This window comes from Hippocampus zosterae, chromosome 15 (assembly GCF_025434085.1).
Source record: "Hippocampus zosterae strain Florida chromosome 15, ASM2543408v3, whole genome shotgun sequence".
In the NCBI taxonomy this organism is placed as follows: Eukaryota; Metazoa; Chordata; class Actinopteri; order Syngnathiformes; family Syngnathidae; genus Hippocampus; species Hippocampus zosterae.
The window spans coordinates 4,822,415-4,833,226 of NC_067465.1; the positions used below are offsets into that span (position 1 = coordinate 4,822,415).

The 10,812-nt window shown below is 45.1% G+C and overlaps 2 protein-coding genes across 6 annotated transcripts in view; one reads left to right on the top strand and one right to left on the bottom strand.

Moving 5' to 3' along the window:
* Positions 1-3,954: 3,954 nt before the first annotated feature.
* On the bottom strand, positions 3,955-10,673 carry LOC127616491 (WW domain-containing adapter protein with coiled-coil-like). Of its 2 annotated transcripts, XM_052088101.1 has the most exons (13): positions 10,338-10,672; positions 9,899-9,932; positions 9,413-9,602; positions 9,028-9,119; positions 8,764-8,873; positions 8,482-8,576; positions 8,078-8,338; positions 6,650-6,766; positions 6,314-6,462; positions 6,095-6,186; positions 5,811-5,994; positions 5,478-5,605; positions 3,955-5,398 (listed from the first exon to the last, which is right to left on the bottom strand). In XM_052088101.1, the coding sequence occupies exons 1-13, from the start codon at positions 10,376-10,378 to the stop codon at positions 5,329-5,331; spliced, it is 1,563 nt and encodes a 520-aa protein (XP_051944061.1). In that variant the 5' UTR covers positions 10,379-10,672; the 3' UTR covers positions 3,955-5,328. The 2 variants fall into 2 exon arrangements, with proteins under 2 accessions (XP_051944061.1, XP_051944062.1); XM_052088102.1 differs by lacking the exon at positions 6,650-6,766 and having other exon boundaries at positions 10,338-10,673.
* Positions 6,442-10,812, top strand: part of dis3l2 (DIS3 like 3'-5' exoribonuclease 2) — a 129,251-nt gene continuing 124,880 nt past the window's right edge. For all 4 annotated transcript variants that reach the window (XR_007967122.1, XR_007967123.1, XM_052088095.1 and 1 more), the window contains exon 1: positions 6,442-6,454. The gene's annotated coding sequence lies outside the window, so the exon portion shown is untranslated. The remainder of the gene's footprint in view (positions 6,455-10,812) is intronic.

Below are 10,812 nucleotides of genomic sequence, written 5' to 3' on the forward strand. Positions count from 1 at the left end.
AGAATTCTGTAGTGCTAGCTTGGCGCACACGGCAATTGATGCGTGTTTAACTTTGTTAAAAAAGCGATCAGAAAATACCAGATTATTCATATTTCCAGCTCGAGCGGTGATGGGCAACTGGGGGTGCTTGGGGCCCGTGATAATAACCCCAAAAAATGAAAGGAAAAAAAAAAACGGTGGGTGGAATATTTTTTTTTCAAAACCAGAAAATCCTTCAAAAACACTGGAATGTCAAAAGTAGCTTTTCCACAACAAGCTGGGTGAACATGACAAAAAAAAAACACATCCTCGAAAAAAGGAGCTGAGCTGAAAGGCGAAACCCTCAATTTACCAATCGACTCCCCCCTACAGTCACGAGAACAAGATCTCAAGCGGGCCAAATGTGTTCAGTCCACAGAGTCACCGGTAGGGAGCGTTTGCTATTGATGAAAATGTTCTTCCATCAGAGTAAAACTTTCCTGACAACTTCATTCAATTAGTCCTGATTGGCTGTTGTTCTCAGTGCACTAATTGGCCGAGTCTAATTGGGCTCCAAGGTGTCGAAGGACGTCTGTACAAATCATGGAGATTCATCTTGAGGAGTCACACTTTTCGGCACTCCGCTGTGGCATCAATGCAAGAACTTTTTTTTTCCCCCTAATTTTCCCCGTTGCACACTCAGCCTGAGGTGGTGGTTCAGTGATTTTTGGAGAGGTAAATACTGAGGGTGTAATTCACCTTAATGTGATTTAAATCCTCATTTGTTGGGATTACAGTTGAGTGTGAGAGTCCCATTTTATGATGAGTGATTTCCAGGATGTAGTACGTATGATAAAAGACGTTCAACCTTCTTCTTCTTGTACGGCTCTTTGAAAGCCAAGTCATAAATCGGCTCAATTGCTGTGTCTTTTCTGCCTTTTTCAATGACCAGGTCAGTCCCATTCAATTTCACGATTTGTACTGTAAATAGGAGCAGCAGAGGCGGAGCAGATCTGAAAACAGTCCCAGAGTGGCTCAGTATGGGCGCATTTTATGTAAAACAGCACTATCTAGTGGTGCATCTCTAGTATTACAACGTTGGATAAGACAGGACAATTGGAATGGCTGGAGAGGGAAGAAAAAAAATCGAGCCTAAAGTTGGTGAATGAATAAGTAGTTTCACATCTCTGCAACTTTAAATTGCACAGCGTCTCTGCTGTGTAATATATTTCAGAAATTTGCGTTCAGAGATATCTTGTCACTTTTGCCATTTTTTGGGGGTTGTGGGGGCTAATAAACAGGTCGTCCATCTTTACACAAGGACATCCAATACAGCTGGTAAAGACATTATCGGAAGCACTGACCTCTATTTACATTTAAATTGGGACCATTTTTTTTGCATTTACACTGGCTGGCCGATGTAACAAAGTATGACAGGATGACGGCGTCCATGATTGAAGAGCAACTGTGACATCACGATTCAAGACCATAGAACAGGGCGAACGAGTTCAACATCATTATGTTCACTAGCTAGATTGATTTTCTCTTTAATTTTTTTTTCTTTAGAAACCATTTCATCCGTTAAAAATTCAAACGTACAGTATGTTGCCCAGAAGAGTGGGTATGTCACCAACCCTCAGAAAAATGGCACAACTCGCGAGATTCAATGAGCAAGTGAAGAAATCGTCCGGCTGCACGAACGTTACAAAAGGTTTTGTTCAATCACAATCGTGACATCAAATTGGGGTGATGCTCAAATTGAGGACTCAAGGAGCGACTCTCCCTCCCCTGACTGCAGGCTGACGTCTGAATCAATTTTGGGGGGGAAACTGAATCCCTTATAGTGTTATGAGTGTTATTGAATTATGTTTGGTACAATTTAATCTTGCATTGACAAAGGCTCCTTTGTTGTTGCTCCTTAAACAAAAGCCCCATTGACGAAGGAGCCAAAACAAATCATTTGAACAAAGCTCTTTTGTCTTTTTCCAAGTTATCTTGTAAGCAATTTTCCCACGCAGGTTTCGATATCTGTTGTCAGACTAATCGTAAAGTGAATGGGTCCAGGCTGAACCATAAACCACATAATGGACCCGAGTGGATTTTTAACAGTTTTTTTTTCTATTATGTGAGTGAGCTGCAGACAAGAGACCAAAATGATGGGGAAGGAGAGTGCGCCACAAATCTCTCCTAGGTGAACATGAACCAAACAGAGGTGATCTCAACATACTGATGATCAGTGGCGGGCTGTGCATTTCAACCTTAGGCCTTCAGTGACGTCACCTACATTAACACAATATAGGCTCGTCAGGCAGCACTTAATTTCAGGAGCATTTAAAACCATCAAGTATGCATTCACAATTAAGAGCAGGAATCTCAATTTGCAGATATTGTCAAACAAAAAAAAAATATTCAAAAAATACTAAATAAAATGCCACCCAAATTAGAAAAAAAGTTTGTCCAATAAATGGCGCTACATCGCAGTTTCATATAAGACACCATCCACACAATAACAAAACAAACTATTCTTTGAAAATAAAATTAACAGATTGAGTTGCAGGTGAGCTGATTTAATACATGTTTTTATCTTTGTCATTGTATTTCATGACCATTAATACTAACGAAATAAAATGACAAGAAGAAATGTAAACTAAAATTCATTTACTCACCAATGTAGTGCCTGTTCAGTGAGCTGCAGATCTACGCGAGTGTCCCCAAACGTTTTTAAACGCACCGTAGCTTGTAAGTGGCCAGCTGTGCTCCGATGTTTCCTTGCTGCCTTGGGTAAAACAACTTAAATTGGTAAATCCAGTGGAAGGTCCATCTTGAAAATTGTGTGGAAAGTAGTCCTGGAACCAGATCAAGTCTTCTCCTTCAGCCATTTTGGGTCAAAATGCGGCAACGGCTTCCTCTAGCAGGCGCTAATCCAATCACCGAACGTGCACGTCCAGTGTCGACGTAAACCCTTCCAGCTGGCCCTGGTACACAGACTCGTGATCTGATTGGCAATTGCAAGCTGACTGTGCTTGCAATCAGCAAGTTTAGTTTACCTGGCAACACAAGCTATCTGAAATATGATTGGTTAAAAACTCTACCATAATAAATAAGTTATTTCGCGAGTGGCTTTCAATGTTATTTAAAATAACATTCAAATTTATTAAATTTACTTTTCTGAGAATGTTTAGGCCAGCAGAGAAGGCCTTGCTGGCCCTGACGGAACACCACTGCTGATGATTCAGCAGAGGAATGGACTCGGCTTTGCAGAAGAGACAATTACATTAAGGGAGAATTTTCAACGCACATCTAACAAGTATGGAAAATGTGACAAGGGGGGACAAAAAAAAGTCTACTTTGTCCTAGGCGCAGTTTTGGAAAAAAGTGTAAGGTGGTAAAGTGAAAAAAGTGATTGCAGGGTGGTTCCATACAGATAAAATTGGGCTGATGATAGGAAGATGCGACGGCGCTAATAGATGCTCAATGCGTCAGTGGTTCAAAAGGCATTCCGTAATTATATTGTGTGGGTAATTGGTGTTTTAGTCTTCAATCACGATTTAACAAGTTTTGCGGTTATGATTACACTTTTTGAGCAACGTTTTGAAAATTGGATTTTTCATGCAATCTCTGTCAAGTGGCAAAACAATTACTATAAACAAATATCACAAACACGCAGGAGGTCGCTAATTGTGCAAATTTAAATCATTCAGTCGTGGTGGTCTGTGTTATTCTGCTTTCAACAATTGTTTTCGGGAGCAGCCATCACCATTCATGGCAGCACGCTAACCTGCTCTTGGCACCACCTTGTGGACAACCACAAAACTCCGCAAAGGATTTTTTTTTCTCTGAGTGCTTCGTTGAAATTGTCATCCGAAGACTGGCAGCCGAGCATTCCAAACACACTGTTTGAACCGAGACGTCCAAATTCCTCTTCGTCCTCTTAAAACACACACGCAGGCATGACCTAAATGACCATCTTGAACAGCAGAACTGTGCGACTCTAAGTGTGGTATTATATTTTAATCTCATATTGTTACGGAATACAAAGTCCTGGCACCCCCCACACGCGCCGACTCCTACAGTCAGGCCGGCCCACCCACCCCATCGAGAAAAAGTGTGTACCACATAATCTGGTGAAATCTACGGAACAAAAGCGGGAGGGACAAGGGCTGAAAGACAAAATAAATTGCTTTCTGGGTGTGTACAAATGCAGTTCAACGTGAGCTCCGAGTTGTTCAGTGACCGAATATATTTAAAGCAAAAACATTTTGTTAAAAAAAAAAAGTCACAAATAAAGCCTTGCAAGTCAAATTGTTGAACTCAACAGCCACTGCAGTATAACAAAGTGAAAAATCAATTAAAAACGCAAAATTCAATTTAAAAAAAACGTATTTCCAACAAGGTTCTGCAGTATGACAACAAGCACAAAATTAATCACCAATAATTTACATGACTGTTAATTCAGTCACTTTGCTATTTTACACTCACTTGCTAGACAGCACAAAAGGAATGAAACATTTGTCCCCAATTCGCATGTTCGGGAAACAAAAAAGTTTTACAGTAAAAAAAAAAAAAGAACCCAATAAGCAAATCTAAAGCATAACTGATCAAGCAATCACATTAAATTGACCTCATTATACTAGCAGCTGTACTAGGTCCAAATAATGTATGCCCCCCACCCCCACCACCACCACCAAATGGCTTTTAAACATCAGGAATCTGGAGACAACTTCCTAACTTGATGTTTGCCATTGCAGTGGCCTTAGTGGACCTCGTGAATTGAAATACCAACACTTGAACTTTAGAAATGTCGGGTTCATCTCATGTCACGATATGAGAATCGGCTGCAAGTTAAATGGAATGGTGACTACTCTGAAGAAAAAAAAAAACCCCAACAACAACTCAATAGAAAACAAGAGTAACATCACTGCCAATGAAGCCATACATTTTCAGACGCATGACTCATTGGACGTATTCAACCAAAATCCACGTGAGAGGCTTGGAAGGCAGATGTGACTGACAAGACCATGGAGCCGTGAGACACTCGTAAACGCACCTGAAAACAAAGTCCAAACGCTAAACACGAGCCAAGAAGGTGCCGTTTCAAAAGAGCCTGAGGTCCTCTGTGTCCGGCTCGGTGAGCCATCGTTTCACCTTTTCAATCAGAGCGACTCGCATGGGGATGGGATAAGGAGGGGGGCGGGAGGGGGTGATGGCAGACAGGTTCAGGATGATGACCGTCGCCCCATGGAAAGCCGCGGTCGTCTAAGAGCCTCGCTCACTCGCTCTTGTGAGGGCACTAAGCAGGGAAGAGCGGCCGCACTCGCCTGGCGGGCCGTTTTCTCGACATTGTGAGCCATCCGACCCCCGTCGGGTCCATCAGACCATGTACGAGTTCTGGTTCTTCAGCTTGTCCAGCTCTTTGCTCTGCTGCCTCAGAAACAGGATTCTGCAGTGAAGGTGCAAGACGACAGTCAGTCTAAGAATAGAGGAAGCGTGGGTGTTAATCCCTTGACCTCCAACCTCACCTTTGTTCCCTCAGCGTGGCCTGAATTTCGCTGACTCTGACCAGGGAGCGAAGGTTTTTCATCTCGGTGCACAGCTCCGACATGTACAGGCTGCCCATGTTGTGGATGTCCTCCCGCAGCCGGGCCGCCTGCCACGCAGACCGTGTTTATTGAGAGGGGAGAGAACGGCGGTGGCAATGACTTCATCTCTCGCGGTGACGAAAACAAAACGCCGCGTCGACATTTCAGTACGATAGCCGGAGTCGTACAGTTCATTAACTTGAATTCTTTGCAACGTAATTGGAGTCGGAGTAAAAACGCCGCACGTTTCCGTACCAAAGGCTGTCTCTCTACCTGTTTTTCAGTGTTCTCGGAAGGCCATCCTTGAATATGTTTGATGAGATTCTCATCAAAATGAGCTGCCAGGGACGGGGTAAAGGACATGGGGGCCTCCGATTGACTTTGACCGGTTGCGCCGGAAGTGGGCTGGGACAAAGTTGCTCCGGCTGTGTTTGACCCAGAGGAGAGAATCTCCTGGCTGCGGATGATGTAACAACGTGCAAAAAGATCAACTTCCACAATGTTTGGCAAAGGAGGCGGAGCAACGGGATCGATTATTCAACGCATTTCACTTGTACCTGCGTTGCTGGAGAGTCCTGGGGTCTTCGGGATGCTTTTCCGTGGTCTGACCCGGAGGGGCGCCGCCTTGTTTAGCTAAAGATGCGTTGCCCTGCGGAGAGAAAAATTACTGCGGGTGAGAGGACGTGTGACACCCGCACGGGAGATATGGAAAAATAGGAGGGTTGTCACAAATAGGTGAATTCAATATTTTCTTTGGAAAATGTCGCGGTTCTCACCCTCGTCTGTAAAGACGCGATGCTGCTCTGGTGAACACTCAGAAGGTTTTTCTGGTTGCTCTGCGGCGTGCCGTTGCGCGGCGACACGTAAGGGCGTGGCGACGAGGCGTCTGACGTTAGGGATGCGGGTGACTGACTGGAGTGTTGCGCTGAGGATGTCAGAAGAAGGACGGCGGTTCACTTTCAGTAAATGCAAAATGCGCTTGAAAGTGACAATGACGACACGGTGGGGTTTTGAGAACGCTAAAGGCATGAAAAAAAGGACAGCGGGACCTTTGAAAGACGTTTTTTTTAGCCGTCAAGTGCAGATGGTGAGGAACATCGTGGAGGTCGTACCTTGGTTGGCGTGCTGAGCGGCTGAGAGCAAAGCGGTGATGTTGAAAGCGGGTCCGGCCGCGAGCAGCTTATGAAGCACAGACCGCAAGGAAGCTTGGGTGACGGCGGCTGCCAAGACTGGGGGGGGGGGGGGGGGGGGGGGGGGAGAGAAGGCAACGCAAACACACGTACATACAGGTGAGTGAAGGAAAAAATTTAATTACAGCCAAGTTGGAAAAGACAACGGATGGAAGAAATGTCACCGGCAATAGTTACCGTAAAAAATAATAATAATAAACTTTTACAAGCAAATATGTATATCTGATTATCTGAGGGAAAAAAAGGGGGGGGGGGCTGACATAAAGTTTCCACATCCATAAGTTCATTCATTCATCCATTCATCTTCCAAGCCGCTTGATCCTCACTAGGGTCGCGGGGGGGTGCTGAAGCCTATCCCAGCTGTCTCCGGGCAGTAGGCGGGGGACACCCCAAATTGGTTGCCAGCCAATCACAGGGCACACAGAGACGAACAACCATTCGCACTCACACTCACACCTAGGGACAATTTGGAGTGTTCAATCAGCCTGCCACGCATGTTTTTGGAATGTGGGAGGAAACCGGGGCACCCGGAGAAAACCCACGCAGGCCCGTGGAGAACATGCAAACTCCACACAGGGAGGCCGGAGCTGGAATCGAACCCGGTACCTCCGCACTGTGAAGCCGAGGTGCTAACCACTGGACTACCGGGCCGCCCCACATCCATAAGTATCCAATTAAATAAATCTTTTCTAAATGAATTAGAATTGAACACATACGGGTGTTTTGAAAAGTCTTTGCAAGTCATTAAACGGCCAATTCATTTTGCGTAAAACAAATATTTAATCGTCCATGTTGTAGTGCTTCATGAATTGTATTCATCCATCACAAGAGGGTCAACCGAATGGAAATCTCCATCTTCCAACTCCCTCACTTTCGGCGAAGCTCAGCAAAATAGTTGTGGCTCGGAAGCACATACCGCGGTCATACGTTTCCGACATGCTTTGCAACGGCGACACGTATGTGCACTTGGAAATGTTCGGCACGAGGGGACTCATTTGTTATCATGCAGAAAAAAAAAAAAAAAAAAAAAAAACAAGCACCCCTGTGTTCGCGGCCATGTCGTGAGTGCAAGCCGTGCACGTCAGTGAGAGCGCATTCAGCGACGGAAAGAGCCCCAAATTACTTGGTTCTGATGAATTCATCCTGAGCGGTGAGCTTGGAACTCATCGCTACAATCAATTTATGGTCAAGACTCAGCGCGTGAGTAACGGCACAACTCCGACAGCATTTTTTGGCACATGTGGATGAACAAGATGCATAATTTGGATTCGATAAGATCCTAAGAGCGGAAAGACGACAGCCGCTAATGAAAACGCCAGAGGTTCGGCCCAATCCATTTGTCATTCTCACCCTCATTGAGCTTGGCCATGTCCATCCCGCCGTTGTTCATTTGCAGCGTAGCTTGAAGTGCGGGCAGAAGCTGGCGCAGGAGGGCCGGGTCCTGGAGCAGCGCGGGTGATGAGGACTGGGCACTTTGACTTAACGGCCCGGTGGAGGAGGAAGAGGACGAAGAGGATGTGGTCGATGTGGTGGAAGATGAGTTTAGGGTCTGAGAGGAAGAGGATGCGGGAACGGAAACGGACGCATTTGACTGGTCCCCGGAAGTGTTCTCTACAAAGACGACAACATGCGGGCTTAAAGATCGGTAATAACCAGCCACATCAAAATTCATGTTAAATGGGAGTCAGTACACAAAGTGCCTCCGATAATTCCGTTCGAGTAAAGCGGCAATTTAAAGCGGACTTCTGTCTTACTCGTAGCTTTGTCCTGCAAGGCCTCTTGTCTGTAGTCCATGTCCCGGGGGAAATTGTTGGCCGCCATCTTGGCCGGGTCTTTCTGCCGTTGCTCTCTGGGGTAGATGCAAAACAGCAGTTGCGACATGTAAGAAACAAAGCGTTGGGACACGAGGCGCAAACACCCGGCGGGTTCGGGTGGGGCACCGACGGCTCTTGTTTGTCACGCGCTAACTGCAGGGGATAAAACGCTCGGTTTAAGACGCTGAGCTCAACGGTTGCATTTCATCGACGGTGGCTCGCCTCTCCAACAGGTCTTTGGGCTTCTCCCACTGAGAGACCTCAGTTCGACAATTGTAGTAGTACTTTTTCCCAGAGGAGCTGATGTGTTCTGTCCAGTCATCGGCTGGGTCCTGGTCATAACACAAGAGCATTTATATTTCATCATTAATATGACAGCCAAATAGGAGAAGACTAAATACTGATGTTATGTGTTCTGAAAGGCAACGCCTACACCTTGGTGTATGCGTATACTAAGTTGAAGAGAACGTTTGGGCATCATCTTACTCGCTCTGCGGGCTTGTTCTGAACGGAATGCGAGTCGGCACCATGGTGGGAACTGTTGTTTTGAGAGTTCTCATGAGGAGATTCGCTGGTGCCTGCAACAAACCCAATTGAGAACATAAAAGCAAATGCAAGAAACGACCCACGCATAAAATGTTAGCCCTAAATATAGTGGAATAAAAAAAAGGGGAAAAAATGTGCAACCGATTGAAAACATTGCTAACGACGCAAAGGTTAGTGTCGAGCTCTGCCTCTCAATGAGTGCTCAAATATACGTATGTGTACTTGTATTCTCTCTAAAAAATAAGTGGTACGGTTGCATTCCTAATATGTAAACAAATGTTTTCGAAAAACAGAGCCAGTGCATGAATCCCAGATACTGGCTTACCGTTTTTAGCTCGAACAGTGTGGGCGATTTTGGCCTTGCCGTGCCCTGTGCCGTCTCCCTGTTTGCTGACAGGACTTTCATCTGACCGCCGCAGCATCTTATAAGGGGGTGTGGACTCTGATGGGCCATCACGCACCTTGTCGTAACGGTGAAGGCTGCTGGTCTGGCTTTTTGGCTGAGATTTATGGGTCTGGAAAATAGAACCATAGGGGAAAACATGTTAGTTGGATTCTGATGTTTATTAGGTATTACAGGGGAAAAGGATAGTAAATGGGCACCTTTGCAAATACACTATTATTGTGTCATTTGTTCCCAAATTTGATGAGATCTAATCAAATGGTATGTTGATATTGACAAGCCTCTGTGGTAAAATGTCCCAACAGCACCAAAACGAGTAATTTATGTCAAACGTGTGGTACTAAGTTGTCTTCGTTCGCCGTCATATTGATGGAGGCCCGTTTGATTGGTTTTCGATTTTATTCATACCTGATAGGACTGGGAATCCCTTCTGTCGGTGCACCTGTGTAGACAACAAAAAATAATGTTCTTAGATCACTGCTGTCTCCTTTGACAGTCAATACGTATCAAGAAATAAATCATGAAAAGGTGCTAATATGCGATAGCCAAAATAGCTTAACTCGGGATAGCATCGGTTATTTAGTGGTCTTTTGCCTACATCTGAACACGCGGTATTATTTTATTACTTGGCGTGTTCAGGAAAGCTTCGCAATTTAGATTGTTTTACTCGCTCGATGGTGAGCTAGCGGTAAAGCTTCAGGAAGCAACCGCAACTCTGAACCGAGTGCAAATTGTTAGCATGTATCACTAGAGGCTAACCGCTACCAGACAACACAACATAGCCAGCGATTAACCGCGTATATTAAAGTGGGATGTATCCCAAGTTTGAATATATTGCTTCATTTACCCATCACTGACTCTTGCTGGTTTCCTTGCATACATCACCATCAAGGCCGGAGTGATGTGTGCGTGTATGTGTGTGTTAGCGAGATGTGGGGGGAACCGTGGCCTCCGGTCTGTCTGCTCTGCTCTCGACTCTTTTCTGAAGCTTCCTGGTTCGCTTTCTTTAAGACGGACAAAGATTTAAAAGCAATGCACCGACAACCAGCGCGACATAGCGGGTGGTGTTGAGCTAAAACCACCGTGCGAGCATCATTTGGCAGATAGACACGTTAAACTCGGCTCAGTCGATGTCGCTAAGCAGAACGCAGCAGTGACGGGGGGGAACCGAGGACGAATTCCACAGGAATCCAAGTTCCGTTTCTTTTCTTTCAAAATAAACATTCGACTGCGTTGCAAAAAAATCAAACATCAGACATATTGGGATAGGTTAAAATTATGTAGATAACGTTACAAAAAAATTATATCATTAGCATTCAAAT